At 43.5% G+C, this 26,798-nt stretch overlaps 1 protein-coding gene across 2 annotated transcripts in view; it reads right to left on the bottom strand.

The window, feature by feature from the left end:
- The window catches only part of dlgap1a (discs, large (Drosophila) homolog-associated protein 1a), a 188,807-nt gene extending 186,479 nt beyond the window's left edge, over window positions 1-2,328 (bottom strand). For both annotated transcript variants that reach the window (XM_078216067.1, XM_078216065.1), the window contains exon 1: window positions 1,372-2,328. In XM_078216067.1, coding sequence (XP_078072193.1) covers window positions 1,372-2,328 — 957 coding nt within the window. The remainder of the gene's footprint in view (window positions 1-1,371) is intronic.
- Window positions 2,329-26,798: the final 24,470 nt, after the last annotated feature.

Below are 26,798 nucleotides of genomic sequence, written 5' to 3'. Positions count from 1 at the left end.
GACTGACTTCTGAGTCTGATATCTCTGGCAGAAAAAATACTAATGAGGTCTAGTATAAAGGAACTAATTGAAAGACTTCCATTAAAAATAAAGGCATGCGGAATTTACAATGTGCTATGAAAGGACGGATAGAAAAGAAACACCGTAAAACATGAAAACTGGGGCAGTGTGGCACTGAACCTATGCCATTCGTCTGTTTTAATTCGGCCTTTGACTTTTTGATGACATGAAATTTTGAAGCTGTCAAAACATACAAATTAATTTATAATTGCAATTATGGCAGCGTTAATATTTTTAGTGTATCAGATTCTGATATGATAAAATTCAGAGATGTAGAAAATATGATACATCCAATTAAGGATAAATCTTAAAAATCTATTAAATGTAGCAAATTGTGACTTTTAGTGGTTCTATGCCTTAAGTTTTGCAAGTTATCTCAGAACTGACATAAGTAGAGGAAACCTGCGTTCTCTGGTCTTTTGAATGGAGGCTGCCCTATGTTAATGTGCTTTTTGAGACTTTGGCAGATATAATTCAGGGACAATGCAAATAATCAGGGAAAAGGAAATGTGCACATAGTGATGCTTTGGTGTAGGATTCGAACAAATCAGTTACAAGCAAATTCCCTGTATTGCCACAACTCCACTCTTACATCATAGTTTTCTCAAAACCTTCTAGAAAATTCTATTGTAAGCAGAATGGGTGGGATTTTACTGCCAAGACCGGAAAATCCCATCCAAGATCAATGGACCTTCCCATTGTCTGCCCCTCACCCGCTCCGATTCTCGTGGCAGGCTTGGCAGTAGAATTCCAGTGAATATCTAAGATTTTGGATGACATAAGAGTCTATTAGAGAATGTGCTATCCCAAGAATGGGACACTGGTTTGAGGAGATTCAAAGACTTTAAAGAAATTTACAACCAGGAAATAGCTGACATCAAAAGTCGACAATATTGCAAAATGTAAGGTCATGTAATAATGTATACATACATCAGGCGTGTATTGTTAAACAGGACAAAAATGGGGAAAAAGAAGGTTCAGAAGGTTGAGGGTTAGCTGTTAATTATCCTCCAATCTTTGATCTCATGAAAGCATCACATGCAAAGATGCCAAGATATATTTTCAGGTGATTTATGCCGTGCAGCTATGTGTTTGTAAGCAAATAAGATGTAATTTGCCAACAACGTCTGTGAAACCAATGTCCCTTAATGAAACTGTCAATATAATAAATGGAAAGCAGATTCTTTCCAGTTTTGATATATTTTTATATGTTTTGCTGTTTCCAGCACAGTTCACAAAACAGGCCCATTGCACATGTTGTACTCTAGCCTCCTAAACTTGTAAACAGTTTTTGTAGCAATGGATGCATACCTGGAGATACTGGCACGAACGCTCTTTCTGACACGTTTCCGCTTTCATGACAGTTTTATTATCAAGATTCACCGAGGATTTCTGATAAACTTCATGGGCTCGGCTCACCGTTAACGTTGAAGACCATGAGCTCTTCTTCATGATTTGTGTGTCAACGTTCAGTGGGATATTTACACAAGTTGTGCATTTCATGTCATTATTGCTCCTGGAAGTTTTTAATGTCTGCTCACTGATGGTATTATAAGCTTCCATGAAATATTGAGATGTTGAACGGTCAGGACATCGACCCATGGTCATCACATTTGTTGGCCCGTGATAAATGCATACATCACCATCCAAGTTATCATCTGAGCTCCACCACCCTGAAATATTAGATTTGTTCTTCAGTTCTGACTTCCTATCTTTGCTCTTGCTGCGCTTGCCACGTTTCAGAGCGTGCATCTCATCGGGACTTGCTTTATTGCCATTTGTGTTTCCTTTGGAAGGCCCTTCAAGAGAATGTGACTTTGTGAACAGCTTTTGCACTGAATGAACCAGGTGGCGGATCCTTCCTGGGCTTTCACTCCGGTGTTCCAGGGCTGTCCGCTTATACTGTAAAGTGTGGAACCCATCACGACGGATTGGGAGTTGTCTCTCAAACTGGTCCAGGAGGTTGGCAGGGATGCGATTGGTTTTATTTGATGAAGGTGCAGGCACCAGGGCACATTCATCCTTAAGGTCATGCTGTGAGCTATAATGTCTTCTGGGAAAAGTACTACTGGACATTTGGTCATTGAAAGGAACCATGCATTCTGAGTGAAAGGAGTTCCGTTGACTGCAATAGGCATGGTCTCCAGCGTGGGAGTCAACTGGATTGAGTATGTATGGCTTTCTCTCCTGTTGGTGTGACAATGTATCATACGAAGGGTCAAAGTTGGTTGCATGGTGGTGGCCTCGGCTGCTTGATAACCCCTTCATTATTGTGGCTGAGACTTTTCCCAAGTCATTTAACAACTGTAGTTATTATCAAGAGATGTCTTGAGAAAGCCCTAAAAAATTATAAAGTGAGATAACGAATCAGTAACATAATTTCTCATTTCACATTTTGGGTTAAAATGGAACACCACAATAAGAAGTATCACTGAATCCTTGAAAACAGTTTCTAATTCCTGGACCCCAAAGCACATTTCAAAAACTGACAACATTTAAAGTTAAAAATTCTTCGCTACCTGATTCTTATTTCTATCCAATCATTTGTCTTTAACAAAGTATATTTTATTTTGTTAATCAAATTAGTAACCAATTCTTATAAAAATAAGATCAAATATATCCAGAGATCAATAGGTGGTTAGTGTTCATTTGAAAAGTAGCCAGTCCATTATTAAAATGTTGGTAAGACAATTTGAGTCCAATTTTCACCAGTTCATTGTGCATTAAAAGATCCAGGAAAGTATAGTATGATGCTAAGCATTTTAACTCTAATTTCCTGGAAACTTTACCCTGTAAATGGCCGTATTGACATAGATACACCATTATAATGCTTTAAGTTTCCAGGAAAATTTGGGGGTTTCAATGCATTGTTTCAAAATTAATTACTTAGTTCTTAGACTAATCCAAATAATACTACAGATGCTGGAAATCTGAAATAAGAACAGAAAAGAGCTTAAAAGACTCAGCAGCAATGGCAGCACCTGTCAAAGAGAAATAGAGTTAATGGTCTAGGTTTTCATGGAGTAATGGAAACTCCATGGCTTATTTAAAATGGTGAAGGAAAACTGGATCCAGAAGACCTGACCTGATTTCTGACAGACCCTATTCTTGCCAGTAGTGGAACTAGTCTGGGATGTGACTTATAGGGAAAAGCAGGACTCAGGAAGGCCATCTTGCACTGTGTTAAGTTCAAACAAACCCCACTTTTGCTAGACTGAGGGCCTGATCTCCAGAGTGCGAATTACGATTATTTTAGATTCGGCGTAGATGCTGATAAGCAGCAGATAAGGTCTGTAGAACTGTAAAGCTGTCAAGTTATTTAAATGGCCAGCTCTTTAAATTTTGGGAGAAAATCTGCCTACCTGTGTCTGTGAGTTGATAAAAAAATCTATGCTTGGTGTTTCAACTGATGGCCAAAATTTTCCAGCCGTTCCTGCTGGTGGGATCTTCCACTCCCGCTGATGACAATGGCTCACAACGGGTTCCCTGGTGATGAAGGGTGCAAACATCAGGAAAACCTATTGACAGCAGTGGGACTGGCAGATCCTGCCGCCGACAAATGGCGGCTGCCTCTGCTACCGCAAAACACACTGTGGTGGTGGTGGTGGGGGTGGTGGGGGTGGGGCGGGGGGGAGAAACCTGTCCAAAGTTTGTTGACAAAATCCCAAGTGCTATCATTACAGTATTATTACTGCTTGAGTGTTTCCACAACCTGTCATTATCATAGTGGTGGGCTGTAAGTTCATACTTCCGTACGAGAGTAGAGAATAAATCAACAGAGAAATGGTGGCAGACTTTGAAGGGAATATTTCACAATACTCAGAATAAGTATATTCCTAAATTAAAGAAAACTTCTAAGAGGTGCACCTACCATCCATGGGTAACTAACAAAGTTAAGGAAAGTATCAAACTTAAGGAAAAAGCATATAATTACATAAAGATATGTGGCAGGTAAGATGATTGGTCAGAATATAAAGAACAGCAAAGAATGACTGAAAGGTTAATCAGGAGAAAGAAATTGGAGTATGAGAGGAAGGTCGCTAGAAATGTAAAACAGGAAGAGTTTCAACGTATTTAGACATGCTGGTTAGGTGCATTGGCCATGCTAAATTCTCCCTCAGTATACCCAGACAGGTGCCAGAGTGTGGAAACTAGTGGATTTTCACTGTAACCTCATTGCAGTGTTAATGTAAGCCTACCTGTGACACTAATAAATAAACTTAAACTTAAAAAGAAAGAGTGTAAGTAAAGTAAGTGTTGGTCCTCTAAAGAGTTGCAGTGGGGAGTTAATAGTAGATAATAAGGAAATGGCGGAGGAAAATGAACAAATACTTTGTTTTTGAATTCATAATAGGAGATACAAAAATATTCCAGGAACTGCTGTAAGTCAGGTGGGAGAGGAGAACTTGGTGAGATTACAATCAGTAGGGAAGTGGTACTGAGCAAACTGATGGAGCTGCGGCCTGACAAGTCTCCGGGCCCCGATGAATTTCATCGTAGGGTCGTAAAAGACGTGACTAATGAGGTAGTAGATGCATTGGTATTAATTTTCCATAATTTGCTACATTCTGTAAATGTTCCATCAGAGTGAGGCTGAAAACAGGAAATTATATGCCAGTCAGCTTGATGTCTGTCAAGGGGAAGGTGTTAGAACTGATCATTAAGAAGGTTATAGCTGGGCACTTAGAAAAACTCAAGGTAGTTGGCAAAAGTCAGCATGGTTTTGTGGAAGGAAACTCATGTTTAACCAATTTATTGGAGTTCTTTGATGAAGTAACATGTGCTATGGATAAAGGGGAACCTGCAGACATATTGTACTTGGAGTTCCAGCAGGCATTTGAGAAGTTCCACACTGCTTTCTCCAGTGCAGTGCCTCAGCCAATTAGTCAACTTGGCAACCAATCATTACCCTTTCCTCAATTTGTATAAATTATTATGATTGTTTGAAATTTGACATTCTTGCATTAGTTCTGATGAGTGCAAGATGAAAACCTTCAGCAACATGGTTCCCTTGTCAGCAAAATGAAAACTGACAAATAATTAAATCAGAAATAAACTAAAAAGTGCTAATATCTTTGCTGCCATTGTAGAGTACATGACAAGCTAAGGCTGGAATTTTACCGTCTCGCCCACCTGAATTCCGGGGCGGGCGAAGCTCACAGAATGGAAATCTTCATTGGCCTCGGACAGGACTTCACAGATTTTCCCAAACGAGGTTGTAAAATCCCACTAGTCTAAACTAGTTCTGAAATATATTGTAAACACCAGCTAATAAATATTTTCAAGTTTTTATAATTTCTGTGCCTTAAATCCATAGGATAAGCACCTTTATATAGTATTGAGCAGAGAAATGGGTTACAGTGGTTGAACGGGGCTGAAAATCAACTCTGGTAGTGAGGCAAATCAGGCAGTAATGGGATTCATCACACACTATACATGGTGCCCTATTTTCTTACCCATCAACCTCATGATGGGTGACCTGATAGACATCTGTAAAATTATAAAAATATTTGATAAGGTACATGTATAGAGGATACTCCACCTCTGGGGGAGACCAAGACTAGGGGTCAAAAATATACAAGTCTAATAAATCCACTAGAGAATTCGAAAGGAATTTCCCTTTTCCAGAGGGCGAAAGAATGTGGAACTTGGTACCACAATGAATGGTTGAGGTGAAAAGCAGACGCATTTGTGGGAAGCTGGATAAACATGAGGGATAAAGGTTAGTTATGCTGAAGGAAAGAAATCTGAGGAGGCATGTGTTGAGTATGACCAGTGACATGGACCAGTTGAGCCAAATGGCCTGTTTCTGTGACACACATTCTCTGTTATCCTCTGTAATAGAAAAAAAAATCAAGGGTGCATTTTGATTTGAATTGATTTGATTTATTATTGTCACATGTATCGGGATACAGTGCAAAGTATTGTTTCTTGCACGGTACACGGACAAAACATACCGTTCATAAAATACATAGGGAAGATGGAAATGAGAGGGTGCAGAATATAGTGTTACAGTCATAGCTAGGGTGTAGAAAAAGATCAGCTTAATTAGATTATGGGCAGTTAATTCACCACCACCTCATTGTGTCACCACTGAGGTTAAATTTCACCCCCAATAATTAAATTCACAGGACTTTCACCTTTTGTTTTGGAGATCTTATGATGCAATTCCACTTTGAAAGTAGGTAAACTAGTTGTGTCTATAACACACAAAGGGACTTATCTTCCCTATCAATGAGGCCATTAGCCTATAGGGTGGAATTTAATTTTGGAGCGGGACGCCCATCATCTGGTGGTATCCGCACCAAAACTCTGAAAGTCCCAATGGAATAAAGATGCTAATTGGCAGCAGCAGGAACCCTGCAATTGAGGCTTCCGGCTCCTGAGGGTCATTAAATGACAGTGCTTTCCATTTTGGGATGGATATCCCACCCATCCGCCAATCAGATGTCAGCAGCTGTACAGTACCAGCAGTACCATCAGGACTGACGGATGCTGTGGGTGTTGCAATGGAGCCTACTCAGAGGCTAGGCAGACACAGGTTAATTGGGATGGGATGGAGTTCCCCAGAAGGGATGGGGGGTGCACTAACCAGAGATTTTGGAAGGCTTCTAAAAACCTACCTTATTTGAGAGTTCTGGAATTTAGGGGACGCTTGTTGAAGAGTTGGGACTATTTTAACAGGTTATTGGTCAGTGTTTTGAAAGCTTCAGATGTCATTATTAAATGCTATAAGTTAGATGAGTCTTTACTGCAGTGATGATCATAGGGCTCTGGCCTGCAAAGGTAAGTTGACCATTACATTGATCAGCATTGTTAAAGTGTAAGGTGTATGTTTTAATATCCATTTGAATGGATTCCCAAGGTTATTACATGGTTCCTGAGGGCTGCACATAATGGATAGTGGTGAGTGGCAATATAGGCTACATGGGGGAATTGCATGAAAGTGCTTTCAGAGTATGTGGGGGCACAGGGAATGTGAAGAATCATGGAGGCGGCTGAGGAACACGTCCGGGCATGAAGGAGGTACTGGGTATATGAAGGGGATTGGGGGTATGCGCAGACATGGAGGGGGATAAGGGGGTAGGTGGAGGAGATGCAAAGTGAAGGTTAGAGGCATAAGAACTCTGATGGAAAACTGGACTGATGTCCTGACAAAATGAGGTGGGCCTTCCGATCAACTCAGACTTCTCTGACGCTGCCTTGGGAAACCTGAAAGCTGCTGACCCATGTTTCTGGTAAATTAAATTATGGCAGGAATGGTTAGAAGTGACGGGCTAGGGCTAGGGTTTCCGCAGTCAGGATCTGGCCTGACTCATTTCTTGACCAGCCCCAGAACTTGCTTTGATCACATTCAAGTTTTTTTTAAACCTGTGATTTAAGAATTTCATTCAATGAATTAACTTGTTTTTTCCCCCACATACACTGAAATCCACTGGCCTTGGTGGCTAGTTTTCTGGTAACAGTTGTAGGCCATTAATTAACCCTGGGGACAAGTGAGATATATTCAATTTACAACACTCCATGGTGCAGCTGGCAAATTGGCTTTAGGCTATTGGTGTTGTGATATGTCATGCCTAATCCAGACTGGATATGTGCCAAAGGCTATATTGCTCTGGGTGACTTTTGGTTCTCTAGCTTGCCAACCGGAAACAGGCATTAAACTCGTTAACTCTGTGTAGCAAGATCCTAAGCTAGTTCGAGGATTCGTGAGATTTTCTGATACAAATAAGTGGAACTTGTGCTTCCCATTCTCCACCTATTTGTACCAACATCAGAATGCCTAACAGAGTCCATTTTGGGACCACTGTGAGTGGGTCAGAAAAGGGCCCATATATTTTCAGTTTTTATTTTAGTCATCCCAGAATAATAACAGTGTTCCATTTAAATCTCTGACCTTGGTGGCTAGTTTTCTGGTAACAGTTGTAGGCCATTAATTAACCCTGGGGACAAGTGAGATATATTCAATAGCACATTTGACACCCCCCCATCCACAACCTGGATGTCAGTGATATTTAAATAAAACTTTAAAAAAAAATTACGGCATTGTTGGCTCGGCCAGCATTTATTGCCCATCCCTAGTTGCCCTTCAGAAGGTGGTGGTGAGCTGCCTTCTTGAACTTCTGCGGTTCCTGAGGTGTAGGTGCTGGAGGGACTTCCAGAATTTTGACCCAGCGAAGGAATGATCATTGGAAGGGAAGCTCCAAGTTGTGGTGTTCCCAGGTATCTGCTGCTTTTGTCCTTTGCATGTCAAGGGGCTTAAACATAGCCAAGGTTTGTTTGGACCACAGCCCAGCAGAACCAGTGTGTGCAGCAGATGCCCTGATCATTTTATGCTCATTTTAGGCTGAAAAGGGCTGCAAAGGGCTTTGCCCAGAAAGAACCAGACTGCAGATGTCTGCTCCAGCAGGTTTGCAACATATTTGAAAACATTGGACGAAGAACTTAACATAGAAACTAGAAACAGCAGCAGGTCATTCGGCCCGTCGAGCCTGCTCTGACATTCATCTTGATCATGGCTGATCATTGAATTCAATATCCTGATCCCCCCTTCCCTCCATATCCCTTGATCCCTTTAGCCCCAAGAGCTATATCTAATTTCTTCTTGAAATCAGACAACGTTTTGGCCTCAACTTGTCATTCTTGCTTGGAAGCTCAGATGGAACGAGCAAATTGCACAATAGGAGATATTCTTCCAACATTAGTTTTATGTGCTTTGTCCTGGTAACCAATGGGAATTCAGCTATTGGTTCCAAGTGATACCAGACCTATGAGTGGCTGGAGGCTTTTACGGTGATGTTTCACTATCTCAATCTGATTAACAGATATTAAAGCAGTATTATCTTCATTAGCAAATGTTTATTTCTTATAACAAAACCACAAAAAATTAGCTGAAATAATTATTGACCCTACTTTCACATGACAATTTGACCAAAGTGATATAAGGTTTTTCCTCAGTCAAGAAACAGAAGTTTGCCAGATTATTTCTAATTAAAACAGAGCACCATGAATTAAAGGTTTACCTTTACTAATTGAACAATTACCAGACTACTAAAAAGGTTTCAGGACTCTTTATTTAATTCACTTGGTAAATCAGGATAGCATTGATCCAAATGGACTGGAACTGTTCTAAGTTTTATTTCTGGTCTGTTTTGAGTTAGCAACTCTGTTTGATAATAGTGATGCTATAACTGTCTTGGACTAATGAAAGGAAAATCAAGCAACAACCCACTCCTGATTGTTAACCAGTGACTCCTGCTGAAAAGTATGTATGCAGGCATCATGTGTGGACAGGGGTAGATTTGTCTATAATGTCCTTCATGATTGCTTAATGTACTTGTACTCACTGCCTTGACATTGACACAAAAAATGACTATGTGATGACGGTAGTGCAATTAATATGAACATATACATATTTTTATGTTTAAGGGAAATATTATAAAATCAGCGTTATGCCGCAGGCTGTTGGTATGTCTGGTGGGAATGTAACCCAGAGGCTGGGAGAGCAGGATAATTACTCAATTTAGCTTTGAAAGTAGTCAAAGGGTCAATTACTCAGGGGCATAGGTTGAAAGTGAGAGGAGGAAAGTTTAAAAGAGATGTAAGGGGCAAGTTTTTCACACAGGGGATGGTGAAAGCCTTGAATGTGCTGTCGGAGGAGGTGGTGGAAACATATTCTATAACAACATTCAAGAGGCATCTGGATACATACATGAATAGGCAGGGAATAGAGGGATATGGACCACGTAGAGGCAAGATAATATTAGATTAGAGAGGCATGTGTCGGCACAGGCTTGGCGGGCCGAAGGGCCTGTTCCTGTGCTGTACTGTTCTTAGTATATTTAGAACTACCAAATTAAATGAGGGTATAAGGTATTACGTTTGCAACAATATTACAATTTGATATTTACTTTTTACTGGGGCTTGATATTTAGATCTATTTTTCATCCTTTATATTCCACATTGAATGTATCTTTTCATGTCCTGAGGATGAGAATGATTCTTTTCCCGATGATACAGCTGTTCTTTTCTCTTTTTCTTTTTCTCTTTTCCTTTTTACGTTTATGGGATGTGAGTGTCACAGCATTTATTGCTCATCCATTATTGTCCTTGAGAAGGTGATGGCGAGCTGCCTTCTTAACCACTACAGTTCCTGTGGCGTAGGGAGTTCCAGGATTTTGATCCAGTGACGGTGAAGGAACAATGATATATTTCCAAGTCAAGATGGTGAGTGACTTGGAGGGAACCTCCAGGTGGTGTTCCCAGGTATCTGCTACTCTTGGCCTTCTAGATGGTAGTAGTTGTAGGTTTTGCCTAAGGAATCTTGGTCAGTTCCTACAGTGCATCTTGTAGATGATACACACTGCTGCCATTGTTCGGTGGTAATGGAGAGAGTGAATGTTTGTGAATGGGGTGCCAATCAAATAGGTTGCTTTTTCCTGAATGTTTTTGAGCTTTTTCAGTGTTACTGAAGCTGCACTCATCTAGGCAAGTGGTGAATATTCGATTACACTCCTGACTTGTGCCTTGTTGATGGTAGACAGGCTTTGGGGATCAGGAGGTGAGTTACTCAGCACAGAACTCCTAACCTTTGACCTGCTCTGGTAGCCACAGTATTTATATGGCTAGTCCAGTTCAGCTCCTGGTCAATGGTAACCTCCAGGATGTTGACAATGGGGGATTCAGCAAAGGTAATGCCATTGAATGTCAAGAGGCAATGGTCAGATCCTCTCTTGTTGGAGATGGTCACTGCCTGGCACTTGTGTGACACGAATGTTACTTGCCTGGATGTTGTCCAGGTCTTGCTGCATTTGGGCATGAACGGCTTCAGTTTCTGAGGAGTTGCAAATGTTGCTGCAGTCATCAGCAAACATCCCCAATTCTGACCTTATGTTGGAATGAAGGTCATTGAAGGAGCAGCTGAAGATGGTTGGGCCAAGGGCACTATCCTGAGGATCTCCTGCAGTGATGCCCTGGAACTGAAATGATTGAACTCCAACCACCACAACCATCTTCCTTTGTGCCACGTCTGACTCCATCCAGAGGAGAGTTTTTCTCCTGATTCACATTGACTCCAGTTTTGCTAGGGCTCCTTGATGCCACACTCGATCGAATATGGCCTTGATGTCACGGGCAGTTACTCTCACCTCACATCAGGCATTCAGCTCTTTTGTCCATGTTTGATTCAAGGCTGTAATGAGGTCAGGAGCTGAGTGACCCTGGTGGAACCCAAACTAAGCATCAGTCACCATTCATCCTACTGCTATGAACAAGTCACGTTCATTTTCTTCTTTTCTGAACATAGGCCATTAGCTTCAGTGGAGCAGACAAAAGAACAGCCAAGAATCCTGGCCAACAGCTCATTAACACAAATGCACAATTTTAAGACTGTGAAATGATTCTTGTAAGTGCATTATCATATTGCATTTATTTCATAGCTTTTATCTCCAAGGTACCGTGTTTCAAATAATCGTTCATGGCATTTCCATAAAAGACAGGCACTGAGCATTCATAAATAGGTATAGAAGCAATTTGGAAAAGTGCATCTGGGCTCAGCGCTAACACTGAGTATGAAACATTATCCATTCCCGTTACAACTAAAAATATGTAAGCTTAAGTCAAATCACGCTCTGCTATGATAATTACAAAGATACTGGACACAATATGGTTCTAAAGGAACTTGTCCATGTTTGTATCTGCAACAAAGCTACCCTTATACTTGAAATACTTGCTGTATTTTGTTAAGAATAGTATAGGGGAGAAAATGAATGGAACCTTCCATAATCTTATAATGAATACTATCCTCACTTAAGAGATCACATTACTGATCACATTAAAAATTAAAGCAATAACGCATGATCGGCCACTGTCCCAAGAAACTTGGTACAACCTATTCAAATAATGGAACAAAATGCCATATCAGTCCAACAGCATATGGTTGATTTATGTTGCCTGTAAAACATCTTTATTTCTTTTGCTACTGTTCAGAAACATTAAAAATATTAAACCTTTATGTCTTGTAAACTCTTTAGGAGCAACAAGGTTTTCTTTGAATTTTCAGCATACTTCAATCGCTGAGAATGGTCCATTGACACTGATGTGACATCAATAGGGCTGATTTGGTAATGTCATAATGCTTTAAATTTACGCAAGTGTACAAAGATTGACAGTATTTAACAGAATGTAGAGTTTGAAGGTACAATGAGCAATCAAAGGTTTTTTTTTCAAACTGCCATGATTTAGCAATTACTGAAATATTGCAACGAGATATGGTAAGCTGCTCTACTCAAATACCCTTTCTATTACAATACCAACAGCAAGATATTTGTTCCATTTCTCCACGCTTGAGGATGCTGATGCTCAGTGAGGCAGTTTTACTCAACCCAGGTTAACGTGAAAAGATTAGCAATTTTAGTCCCCTAGTTTATATTCACACACTTAGAAATTAGAGATGTGAGATAGAAACATAGAAAATAGGAGCAGGAGTAGGCCATTTGGCCCTTCCTGACTGCTCTGCCATTCAATATGATCATGGCTGATACTCTATCTCAATTCCATAATCTGGCTCTCTCCCCATAACCCTTCACACCTTTAGAGTCTGGAAATCTATCTTCTTACATATTTCCTTCTTAAATATATGTAGTAACTTGGCCTTCCAAAGGTTCACCACCCTCTGAGTGTAGAGATTTCTCCTTTTACCAGTCCTAAACAGCCTACCCCGTATCCTGGGACTGTGACTTTTTGTTCTAGATGCCTCAGCCAGAGGAAACAGCATTTCTTCATCCCGACCGACCAGTCCTGTCAGAATTTTACACGTTTCAATTTGATCCCCTCTCATTCTCCTAAATTCCAGTGAATACAGGCCCAATTGACACAATCTCTCTTCATGTGACAATCCTGCCATCCCAGGAACCAGTCTGGTGAACCTTTGCTGCATTCCCTCTTTGGCATGTATATCCTTTGTTAGATAAGGAGACCAAAACCTCACACAATACTCCAGCTGGGGTAAGTGTGGTCTCACCAAGGCCCTGTACAGATGCAGTAAGACATCTTTGTTCCTGTACTCAAGTCCTCTTGCAATGAAGGCCAATATATCATTTGCCTTCTTAAATGCAAGCTGTATATGCATGTTTGCTTTCAATGACTAGTGTACAAGGACATCCAGGCCCCTTTGTGCATCAACATTTCCTAATCTATCACAATTTAAATAATATTCTGCCATTTTGTTTTTCACGACCAAAATGGATAACTTCCCATTTCTTCACGTTATACTACATCTGCTGTGTATTTTTCCATTCATTCAACTAATACTCATTTCCTTCAATTCCTCCTTCTCACTGGACTCTTGGTCCGCTAGGCATTTCTGGGAAGTTATTTGTGTCTCCCTCTGTGAAGACAAAACTAAAGTCTAAATCACCTTGAAGCCCTGACACTCACATCCCCACCAAGTTACATGTCATCAGCAAATTTGGAAATATTACATTTGGTTCCCTCACACAAATTGTTGATGTGTAGCATGAATGGGGATCCTGTTGATGTGGTATATCTGGACTTCCAGAAGGCGTTTGATAAGGTGCTGCACAAAAGGTTAATACACAAGGTTAGATCACATGGGGTTAGGGGTAATTTATTAGCTTGGTTAGGTGACTGGCTGATGGACAGAAGACAGAGGGCCTGATTTTACCATTGCGTTGCGCCCGTTTTCGGGCACGAAAACCTGGTAAAGTCGGGCGTGAAGCGATTAGCGGGATCTGAGCCCTCATCAGCACAGATTCCCACTTTACCAAGGCCCGAAAATGGCCGCAATGGCGATTTAAATGCATTTGCTTGCATTTAATTTGAATTAATGGGCTGCCCGCCCAACTTTACCAGCATTTCTGATGGGGGGGGAGGGAAGAGGGAGGTGGGTCAGATTTATCTCTTGGGAGGGGGGGAGGGGTGGGAGGGGTGGGAGGGAGGCCCAATCATTCTCTGGTGGGGGGGAAGGAGGAGGGAGACCAGATCGCTCTCTGGTGGGCGGGGGGTGGGGGGAGGTGGAGGCCAGATGGTTTTCTAGCGGGGGGGGGGGGGGGAGAGGGAGGCCAGACTGTTCTCTGGTTGGGATAGGGAGGAGGGAGGTGGGTCAGATGTATCTCTGGTGGGGAGGAGGCGAGGAGGAGGGAGGCCCGATCATTCTCTACTGGGGGGGGAGGGAGGCCAGATGGATCTCTGGCGGGTGGGACTGGGGTGGTGGCAGGGGCAGGGGGTACCGCTGCCACTCTGCGGGTAATCGGGGGGGGGACCGCTGCCACTCTGCGGGCGATCAGTGGGGGGGGAAGGGGGGGACTGCTGCCACTCTGCGGACGATTGGTGGGGGGGAAGTAGGGCAGAGGGTCGCGATCAGTCTGGGTAGCGGGGGAGTGGGTGGGTAAGGGGGACAGTTATGTTGTGGGGTGGGGTGATGTCTGTGGGGGCCATCGCTCCCGCTTTTTGCTCCCGGGTGGCTTTATCCACTTTTTGCGGCCTGGGAGCGATGTGACAGGGGAGCATTTTTCAAATTTCTTTTTCACCCCGCCTGCGCAGTTCAAGGCTTCAATCGGAGCTGCAGCATTTCAGACGTGATAAGCCCTGCCCACAGCGCAATTCAGACTCGCGATTTTCTTTTCAGGCTAAGTGCGTATGGGGGCGCCTGAGAACAGTTTTCCAAGTCTGGTCTGAATTGTGCCCAGATTTAGCACTTAGAATCAAAATGGTAAAATCGGGCCCAGTAGTATTTTTTCTGGATGGCAAGAAGTAACCAGTGGGGTGCCACAGGGTTCAGTCCTTGGGCCCAGCTATCTACAATCTATATTAATGACTTGGATACAGGGATAGAAGGCTCTATAGCCAAATTTGCAGATGACACAAAAATAGGTGGGACAGTAAGTTGCAATGAGGAAATAAGACTGTACAAATGAATATAGGTAGGTTAGGAGAGTGGGCCAAAATGTGGCAGATGGAGTTTAACATGGATAAGTAAATCATAGAAACCCTACAGTACAGAAAGAGGCCATTCGGCCCATCGAGTCTGCACCGATCACAATCCCACCCAGGCCCTACCCCCATATATTTTACCCACTAATCCCTCTAACCTACGCATCTCAGGACACTAAGGGGCAATTTTAGCATGGCCAATCAACCTAACCCACACATCTTTGGACTGTGGGAGGAAACCGGAGCACCCGGAGGAAACCCACGCAGACACGAGGAGAATGTGCAAACTCCACGCAGACAGTGACCCAAGCTGGGAATCGAACCCAGGTCCCTGGAGCTGTGAAGCAGCAGTGCTAACCACTGTGCTACCGTGCCGCCCGGTGTGAGGTCATGCATTTTGGTCGGGAAAATGGGAAAGCGACTTACTATCTAAATGGGGAGAGACTTTGCGGTGCTTCAGTACAGAGGGATCTGGGTGTCCTTGTTCATGAGTCACAGAAAACTAGCATGCAGGTACAACAGATAATAAAGAAAGCAAATGGAATGTTGGCATTTCTAGCTAAAGGAATAGAGTATAAAGGTAAGGAAGTATTGTTGCAACTATACTAGGCATTGGTGAGGCCACACCTGGAGTATTGTGCACAGTTTTGGTTTCCTTATTTGAGATTGGAAGCAGTTCAGAGAAGGTTCATGAGATTGATTCCAGAGATGGGGGGTTTGTCGTATTAAGAGAGGTTGAACAGTTTAGGCCTATACTCAATGAAATTTAGAAGAATGAGGAAAGATCAAATTGAGATATACAAGATGATAAAAGGTATGAATAAGGTAGACCTGGAGCAGATGCTTCCTCTTGTGGGGCATTCCAGGATGAGAGGTCATAGTCTTAGGATAAGGGGTAGCAAATTTAAAATAGAGTTGAGCAGAAACCACTTCTCCCGAAGGGTTGTGAATCTGTGGAATTGACTACCACAAAGTGCGGTGGATGCTGGGACAGTGAGTAAATTTAAGGAGGAGTACTCAGATTTTTAATTGGTAATGGGCTGAAGGATTAAGGGGAGAAGGCAGGAAAATAGGGATGAGGAGCATATCAGCCTTGATCGAATGCTGGAGCGGACTTGATGGGGCGAATGGCCTAAATCTGCACCTATATCTCATGAACTTATGAATAGCTGGGGCCCAAGCACTGCTCCTTGCAGGACCTCTTGAGTCACTGCCTGTCACTTTGAAAAATATCTATTTATTCCTATTCTCTCTTTCCTATCTGCTAACCAGTTCTCAATCCATGCTAATATATTACCCCCGATCACATGTGCTTTTAATTTTGCACACTTTCTTCTTATGTGGGACTTATCAAAAGTTTTCTGAAAATCTAAATACACCACATCCCCTGGTTCACCCTTATCTGTTCTCCTAGTTTCTTCTCAAAAAACTCCAGTAGGTTTGTCAAACATGATTTCCCTTTCATAAATCCATGTTAACTTTGTCTAATCCCTTTGATATTTCCTAAGTGTCTGTTATCATATCCTTTAGAATAGACTCTAGCATTTTCTCTACTACTGATATTAAGCTAACCGATCTGAAATTTTTCTCCCTCCCTCCTTTTGTAAATAATGGGGTTACAATTGCCACCACTAGTCTGCCAGGATTGTTCCAGAATCTACAGAGTTTTGGAAGATAACAACCAAGGCATTCACTATTTCCATGGCCACTTCCTTTAGGACCCCAGGATGTAGATTATCAGACCCTGGGGATTTATCGACTTTCAGTCCCATTAATTTCTCCAACACTATTTTTTTAGTAATACTAATTTCCTTCAATCCCTCCTTATCACTGAACTCTTGGTCCCCTAGCTTTTCTGGGAAGTTGTTTGTGTCTTCCTCCATGAAGACAGAACTGAAGTAGTTATTTAATTGCTCTTCAATTTCCTTATTCTCTATTATTAATTCTTACCATTGAGACTGTAAGGGACCTACGTTTGCCTTCACTAATCTTTTTCTTTTTACATACTTACAGAAGCGTTAAAATGTTACTTGCAAGTTTACTCTGCTATTCTCATTAAAGCTGTAATGATTGTTTTGGTTTTCACATTTCTGGAAGTGCAATATTGTATGAAAACACTGGCCTGGATTATTGCTCCTAAGGTGGGCGTACAAAGCTGAGAAGTCTCCTGACTTGTCACACCTGCCTCAGGGAAGATTGCCCTGAATAGCAAAATCTACATTCCTTGTGGCAGTGGGATTGGGTGGGGGGGAGAGAGGGGGGGGGGGGGGGGGGGGGGGGGGTTGTGGGGGGTAGGTTGTATTGTGCTGGCGGTATGCCCACCTCCCCTGGATGTAGATCACTGGTGGCCATAGGGGCTGCTAATTGCCATGGTTTGATGATTAAAAGGCCCGCCTCAGTCAGCTAGGACTCCCCAAGCCCATGCATGACAACTCATCCCCAACCAACTCCATGGCCCCTTCTAGCCCTAATGCTAACTTATTGCCCGACCACAATCCTTTGGCCTTATACCCTCTATGCCAATTCACCCAGTATCCAACATGGCTGGAGCTTAGGTGTCATGAATTAAAATAAAGTTTGAAATATTTACTATCGCTATCTCATAGAAGTATCATAGAACACCTACAGTGCAGAAAGAGGCCATTTGGCCCATCGAGTCTGCACCGACCACAATCCCACCCAGGCCCTACTCCCATATCCCTACACATTTACCCACTAATCCACGCATCTCAGGACACTAAGAGGCAATTTTAGCATGGCCAATCAACCTAACCCGCACATCTTTGGACTGTGGGAGGAAACCGGAGCACCTGGAGGAAACCCACGCAGACACGAGGAGAATGTGCAAACTCCACACAGACAGTGACCCAAGCCGGGAATCGAACCCAGGCCTCTGGAGCTGTGAAGCAGCAGTGCTAACCACTGTGCTACCGTGCCGCCCCGTCTCAATAAGTACTCATTCATGAATGCCCATCGAATACATGTAAATCCCTTTAATTACTTAATCCCTTATAAAAAAAGCTTCTGTATTCATAACCCCACATCAAAGACAATCAATAACCTTTAATAATGCTTTGAGTTGTCAATCTAACTGTTACTTTCGAGCACACCCCCTGCTGTGGCATAGATAGGTTGTGGAAAACAGTCAATCAGTGATAATACCATAATGATAATCCTTAGGGCTATGTCAACAAACATTCATTAAAATTGCTAGAATATTTTTCTTCAGCTCACAGACACAGGTAGACAGTTCCCTGCCTCCCCTGCTCCACCCCCCCCCCCCCCCGCCAACTTTTTAAAGAGCAGGCTACTTAAATAACATGACAGCTTGACAGTTCTATTGACATTATCCACCTTTTGCTCTAAAAATGTGTAACTCGCACAATATGGGATAAGGCCCTTTCTCCAGCAAAAAATGGGATCTGTTTGAACTCAGCGCTGAGTTTAGGTTTCCCTCATGTATAAGTCATAATCCACCCTGTGCCACTCAACATCTCCACTAAACCCTCCCCCCCACCCCCCTCCCCCCCGTCACCCACTGAAATAAGGATCTGTCAGAAATGGGAGCGGGACCTCTGGATCCTGGTCATGGCCACCATTTTTAAAGATCTCCACAGTCTCCACCACTCTACAAAAATCGAGGACAATGATTCTTATTTCATAATAAAAATAGAAAATGCTGGAAAAATCAGCACGGTCCGGCTGCATCTGTGGAGAGAGAAATATAGCGTTAATATTTCAGGTCAATGACCTTTCATCAATCTGTATTTACCTCAGTGACTCGGAAGGTTTCTCTGCCACTAAATTGCATGAGCTAGATTCCCATGGAACCTACATTTCTTTTTAGTTTGGTTTGCCAGTTGTTGTACTGCTTGCTCAGGCATTTGTATCCAGGACATAAGAACATTGAAGATTCGACTGAGCACAAGTGCTCTGCGATTCATTCATAAATAATTCATTGCCATAACAAAGTAAGACTGTGACTGTGTTAACTCAGCCTCCACACTAGACCTTGACCGTAATTGTAGAAAATGGGCTTTTAGCTCTGGATAATCATTCATATTTTTCATCTTTGACCTGTGTGCAAAAACATAGCCATTTAAGATGCTCCACAAATATAACCTTTCCTGCAAATAAAAAGTCAATTTCAAATGTGCAAAAGATCATTTATCTCAAAAGCCAGAAAAAAATCACAGATGCTGGAAATCTGAAATGAAACAGAAAATGCTGGTAACCATTCAGCAGGTCATGCAGCATCTGTGGAGACACTTCAATAGAATTGAAGGATGTATATATACTTCTGAATGGTTAGGTGCAATTTTCCAGTTGCTCCAAAATCAGAAACTTTGGCCGGAATTCAAACGCCCCCACCACTGCTGCCAGCGAGAACAGAAGATTTGGCACTCAGCCAAATCTCCAATCAATACAGCGGGACTGGAGAATCCCAGTTCTGGGTGGGGTCAGAGAATCTGACCCTTTATCCCTTAATCTTCCAGAAATCTCAAAGATAACCCAGGAGGAACATCATAGGGATGCTTTCTACTGCTCTCTGATCTGGCCAGGCTCACAAAAGAGCAATACATATAGGATGTAATGCGACCCTGGTCTATCTGCATTCTAACCATCAAAACTACACAATGAATATTAAAACAAAATATCGTGGATGCTGGAATCTGAAACAAAAACAAAAAATGCTGGGAAATCTCAGCGGATCTGTGAGGAGAGAATAGAGCCAGCGTTTTGAGTCTAGATGACCTATCGTCAGAGCTGTCTTTATTCTCTCCCCACAGATGCTGTCAGACCTGATGAGATTTTCCTATATTTCTGTTTTTGCCTCACAATGAATAGATCAACTTCTGAAGCATGGTGCTTTCTGGGCATTGAAGCTGCCATTACTGATTGATTAGTGTGAGGTGAGGTTGCCAATGGCGGGAACAAGTGTTGGGATTGGAGGCAAGAGTTTGTGTGATGAAAATCCGAGAAAATGGCCCAACCAGGTGGAATTCCAGAGGATTTTCCTTTTTCTCCATTGGAGAATAAAAGGATGTATGCTTGATCTACAGTGTGCAGTAGCATAACATATGCAGCAACACTATTCATTTGAAATACACCACAATGAATGGATTACGATGAAGAGACAGCAATAGGTACAATTATATTTGTAATTTCTTTGGAGGAGAAAAACAAGATGCAACACCACAAATATTACTTGTGACTTTTATATGAGAAGTACATGCAGTTAAAATCAAACACCTGTGATACATGTAAAAGAATCATGGGATGACACAGCATATAGAAGGCTGCCCTTTCAATTTCCTCTCTCCTTCTGTGGAAACATTTGGAGAGTTAATTCTGCCAATTCTCCTCAGCAGAATAGTCAAGGAAAATCCAAGGAAGCCTGAAATCCTGTTTTTACAGGATTTTCTTGGCTCTTCCACTGAGGGTATGGTGAACGAGTAGGAAAATTCCACCTCCACCCTCATGCCCCTGCTCTCCACTCAATACCTTGTGAAAATTGCCCCCAAAACGCATTCAGAATCGCACTGGTTAGGGTACAGTTCATGTTCTGGGTAAAAGTGAATTGCATAGTTACAAATGTAAAACCCTTTATGGACCAGTGCAATTGGGTAGCATGATAGACATAATCATCCTTTCTTTCCATTAAAGAAGTATTCACTCAACAAAGTTGAAGCCATGGAATAAAAGGCATCATGGATATGGAGCCGACTGATTACAGGAAACAGGACTAGTGGTGAACAGCTGTTTGTCAGGTTCGATGCAGCTATACAATGGGTGAGGATTGTGACAACTGTTTTCCTTGATCTCTATTAAGAATTTAAACATTTACATATGGCAGAAACATTTGAAGAATTGTGAACTGTGAGGAGGATAGTGATAGATTTCAAGAGGATAGGATAGGATAATGGGCTGACACACGGTATATTTAACTTAATGCAGAGAAATGTGAAGTGATGCCTTTTGGAGAGGCAATACCAACTAAAAGGTACAGATCTGAAGGGGAAGAAGGACCAGGGAGTTGATGTGTACAAATCATTGAAGGTGGTAGGGTTGCTGAGAAAGTGTTTAAAACAGGCAGATAGGACCATGGATTTTATAAATAGAAGTATGATGTAAAAATAACAAGGAGGTTATGGTGAACTTTTATGAAATACCGACCAAAATTTTACGGTCATTCTTGCCAGTGGGATCTTCTCATCCCGCTGACGGTGATCCCCCACCATGGGTTCCCTGGCAGCAATAGGCAGAAAACCCATTGACAGCAGTGGGACCAGAAGATCCCACTGCCAACCAATGGTGGGCAGTGTACACCGCTGGAAAATACACCAGGGGGAATCACTCCCATTGATTCAGCTGGAGTATTGTGCTCAGTTCTGGGCACAACACTTTAAAATGGATGTGAAGATATTAGAGAGAGTGCAAAAATGTTTTACAAGAATGATTTCAGGATGGGGGACTTCGCTGACTAGGATATATTACAGAAGCTGGGTTTTTTATTCTTAGAGAGGAGAAGGTTAAGAGGAGACTTGAAAGAGGTGTTCAAAATCATGAGGGGTAAATAGACACAGTTTCAAAGGGGAGTTGATGGCCCAGTGGTATTATTGCTAGATCATTAATCCAGAAACTCAGCTAATGCTCTGGGGACCCGAGTTCGAATTCTTCCATGGCAGGTGATGGAAATTGAATTTAATAAAAATATCTGGAATTAAAAATCTACTGATGGCCATGAAACCATTGTCAGAAAAAACCCCATCTGGTTCACTGATGTCCTTTAGGGAAGAAAATCTGCTGTCCTTGCCTGGTATCACCCACATCTCATTCCAGAACCATAGCAATGCGGTTGACTCTCAACTGCACTTGGGCAACTAGGGATGAGCTGGCCAACCAACGATGCCCATGATCATGAATGATTAAAAAAAAAAGTGAAAGGGTCAAGAACCTGCGAACGCTGATTTGATGTGAATGGCAAATGAACTAAAGGCAACATCTTTAAGCACTGAATAGGGAGGATCACTACCTGAGGGGATAGTGTAGCTAGGTTCAATTGTAACTTTCGAGAGGAAATTAGATAATTATCTGGAGAGAAAAGATTTGTGGGGCCATGGGGAAAGGCCCAGCCTGTGGGACTCGCTAAATTGCACTTGCCGAGAGCTGGCATGGGCTCAGTATGCTGAATGGCCATCTTCTGTGCTGTTCTGTGATTGATCTATTGAAGGGTGGTTGCTTCATCCACTTTTATCAGCACTGCTGAGAACAGACTTATTACAAAATATAAGCATCTTTAATTGTGTCGACACTAGGGGAATTTCACAGTAACTTCATTGCAGTGTTAATGTAAGCCTTACTAATGACTAATAAATAAACTTTAACTTTTTTAACTTTAACTTCCATCTGTGAGTAACCTGATTGAAAATCACTGAAAGTGACTTGAAATAAAATTGCGCTGAAACATTTGCTATTTTTATCGGTGTACACCAGCCAGTATCTTCAGTTAAGTATTTTTGGTATGAAAAACGTGTAAAACGTGGCTAAGAAAATGAGTAAAATATGAAGATTTGTGCAATCGGCAGAAATCATAGAATCATAGGATCCTATAGTGCAGAAGGAGGCCATTCAGTCCATTGGGTCTGCACCGACCACAATCCCACCCAGACCCCATCCCCATGTATTTACGCTAGCTAGACCACCTGACACTAAGGGTCAATTTAGCGCGGCCAATCCACCTAACCCGCACATCTTTGGATTGTGGGAGGAAAGCGGAGCACCCAGAGGAAACCCATGCAGGCATGGGGAGAACGTGCAAACTGACAATGACCTAAGCCAGGAATCGAACCCGGGTTCCTGATGCTGTGAGACAGAAGTGCTAACCACTGTGCCACCGTGTCGCCAAATGTGAAATGTCATCGGATTTGTGGGTAAGGGCTGATCTCAAATATGTAATCTTAAAAAGAAGGCAAAAAACATATTTTTCTTGTGTAGCTCATGTTTAAAATGTTCTGGTGGTTTTTGGACTGCTACAGTCTATTTCACCCATATTGCGTACTGTTAGGGCCCGATTTTACCACTGCGTCATGCCCGAAAACGGGCGCGAAAACGTGTAAAGTCGGGTGTGAGGCCATTAACACGATCCGCGTCCGCGCAGATGGCCACTTTACCGAGACCCAGGAATGGACGCGATCCGATTTGTGCCCCAAACGGGCGCAATAGCAATTTAAATGCATTTGCATGCATTTAAATTGAATTAATGAACTGCCGGCCAACTTTATCAGCATTTCCCCCTTTACCATCGTGTTTGCCGATCCAAAATCGCGCCGAAATGGACATGCTGAATAAAAGTCTGAATCGGGCGCTCCAGCTGCTGAAGAGACGAGTTCAGGGCTTCCAACGGCTCTCTGACTCAGATCAGTGGTGGGGGTGGGGGGAGGGAGGCGGGTCAGATCATTTTCTGGTGAGGGGGGGGGAAGGGAGTTGGGAAGCTCTATCGTTGTCTGGTTGTGGGGCGGGGATGCGGGTGGGGCGGGGGGGTGGCGGGGAGGGCTGATTGTTGTCCAGCTGGAGCAGGGGGCGGGGGGAGGGAGGCGGGCCAGGTCATTCTCTGGTGAGGGGGTGGGGAGGGAGGACGAGGCGGGTCAGATGTACCTCTTGCGGGGGGGGGGGGGGGTAGTGAGGCCAGATCATTCTCTGCCGGGGGGGGGGGGGGGGGGGCGGGGGGCGGGGGGGCGTGAGGCCAGATCATTCTCTAGTGGGGGGGGTGTGAAGCCAGGTCATTCTTTGGGCGGGGGGGACGTGAGACCAGATTGTTCTCTGGAGAGTGCGGGGGGGTGGGGGAGAGGAAGGAGGCCAGATCATTCTCTGGGGAGGGTGGGGGAGTGAGGCGAGTAAGATGTATCTTTGGTGGGGGGATGGGGGGAGAACAGGGGGGTCCACTGCCACTCTGCAGGTGATCAGTGGGGGGGAAGGGGGCAGGGGGTTGCGATCAGTCTGGGTAGTGGGGGGATGGATGGATAAGGGGGACTGTGATGTCTGTGGGGGCCATCGCTTCCACTTTTCGCTCCCGGGCCGCTTTCTCCGCTTTCTGCGGCCTGGGAGCGATCTGACACGGGCGCACTTAAAAAAAATTTTTTTCTAACTGCGCATGCACAGTTCAGAGTTCCAATCGTTTCGGGCGTGCTAAGCCCCACCCACAGCGCGATTCAGACCTGCAATTATTTTTTCCGGCTCAGTGCGTATGGGGGCGCCTGAAAGCAGATTTCCAAGTCGGATCTGAATTGCGCCCAGATTCAGCACTTAGAATGAAAATAGTAAAATCAGGCCTTTAGTGATGCAAATGCAGGGTGGCACAGTAGTTAGCACTGCTGCCTCACAGCGCCAGGGACCCAGGTTCTATTCCCGGCTTGGGACACGTCTGTGTGAAGTTTGCACACTCTCTCCGTGTCAACGTGGGTTTCCTCCGGGTGCTCTGGTTTCCTCCCACAGTCCAAAGATGTGCAGGTTAGGTTGATTGGCCGCGCTAAATTGTCCCTTAGGGTCAGGGGGATTAGCCGGGTAAATACATGGGGTTACAGGGATAGGGCCTGGGTGGGATTGTGGTCAGTGCAAACTCGGTGGGCCAAATGATCTCCTTCTGCACTGTAGGAATTCTATGATTCTAATGAGTTGAATTCTGGGAGACCCCAGGATAACCTGAGAGCATTGACATCCCTCTTTAGTAGCCGTGCTAACAGCAAAGGTAGGAATATAAAAAAGAACTGATTTAGGTTGGTTACTACTCTGCTAACATTGATTTGCTGATCTTATTTTCTGCAAAATTGGGCATAAAGGAATATATGGGAGATAAAGGGGAGTTCAATCAATCCCTTTTAGGGTGGAATTTTATAGCATCTCCCGCTGGCAGGATCTTCCATTCCCACTAAAGTCAATGGAGTTTTGAATGACTTGGCGCATTTTACTGTCCCACCCCCACTGTGAGGGGTCATAACATTCCGCCCTTTATGTCTGGACAAAATACCAATGCAACATTGAAGTAGGTAAACCAGTCACAGACGTGATGCTGGTGAGGCTCGGCCTGATGCAAGACAGATACGATTTGAGAGCATTTACAAAACTAGGTCATGTGTAACTCATATTGTGTACTCATAACCCAGAGGAAACAGTTTGAAATTAAAATCCACAACACTGAGTAAAACTGCAAATTGCCCGCTAGGCAATATGCTAATAAACTGGTTTGATTTTTTACAAATCGACCTTGTACTTCATTCAAACTTGATAAATGAGTTAACTGAAAAACAACAATTGAAGGTGTTATTTTCCAAAGCATGAGGAGGCAGCTTTTGGGTGTACGTGGGGAATTAAATCCCCTCACAGTGATGCCAGGTTAGGAACCAGACGTCATCCCACCCACTTCAGGATTTCGCCCAGGCGGATTTGAAGGCGAGAGGGGAGCACCCCAGGCAGCTATTGTGTAAGCAATTCAAATCTGCAAATAGCTTGTTGATTTTTTTTTTAAACTAAAGATTCTGGTTTTGCAGCCAAAAGACCTATTTCCTGAGCTGTCAGCAACTCGCCAGGATCACTGAGGGAAGTGCACAGTGTGGCGTGTTTCTTCAGTGAAGCTGACAGTTGGGAAGCCTTGATCAGTGAAAGTGAAGAGCTCCAGCCATGACCAGGTGAGAGGCTGCTGCTCACAACACTCCTTCTCAGCAACAGAAAATGCTAGAAAATATCAGCAGGTCTGACAGCATCTGTGGAGAGAGAATATAGCCAACATTTTGAGTCTGGTTGACCTTTCATCTGGATGACCCTTGTTGTCAGACCTGCTGAGATTTTCCAGCATTTTCTGTTTCTGTTTGAGGTTCCAGCACCCACAGTATTTTGCTGATACCCCTTCTCGGAAACTGCTTTCACCACTTGACTGGCGGTTGCCAATGTTTAGGGAGTGAGTTCAGCTGCTTTGCACTTCACTCACCATCAGATACACTCCCATGTTGGCAGCTTTCCCCACGGCATGGGAGCAGCACACACAGCTCTTCCTCGAAGCGCTGGTGAAGAACAAGAGCGGCAGCAGGAGAAACATCTGCAGCACCAGCTGCCTTCTCCTCAGTCACAGTTTGCTCTGCAGGGCAGAAAGGGAAAGACGCAGACAACCAGCTGGAAGGAGGCGGGACCCCCCAGCACGGAGCCCTCAGGGCAGAGCATCAACTCTCGTGGGCGGCACAGTGGTTAGCATTGTTGCCTCACAGCGCCAGGGACTGGGTTCAATTCTGGCCTCGGGTGACTGTGTGGAGTTTGCACATTCCTCCCGTGTCTGTGTGGGATTCCTCCGGGTGCTCCGGTTTCCTCTCACAGTCCAAAGATGTGCAGATTAGATGGATTGGCCATGGTAAATTGACCCTTAGTGTCAGGGGGATTAGCAGGGTAAATAGAGTCTGGGTGAGATTGTTGTTGGTGCAGACTCGATGGGCTGAATGGCCTCCTTCTGCACTGCAGGGATTCTGTGATTCAATGTCTGAGCACTAATGTCTCAGGAAGCTCAGGCTTTCATGGCAGGGTTTTGTTGCTATTTGTAGCCTGCTGAAACAAGACCTTCCTCACTGAGGGACAGATGGGTACACAATGCCAGTGGTAATCAAGGTGTACGTCACTGCTGGCCCACTATCTCACCCCATGCAAAAGAAAATACTGCAGATGCTGGAAATCTGAAATAAAAACAGAAAATACTGGATAAACTCAGCAGGTCTGGCAGCATCAGTGATGAGAAACAGAGGGCA

The sequence above is a fragment of the Mustelus asterias genome, chromosome 7 (genome assembly GCF_964213995.1).
Source record: "Mustelus asterias chromosome 7, sMusAst1.hap1.1, whole genome shotgun sequence".
NCBI lineage: Eukaryota > Metazoa > Chordata > Chondrichthyes > Carcharhiniformes > Triakidae > Mustelus > Mustelus asterias.
This window is presented reverse-complemented; position numbering and strand designations above follow the sequence as displayed.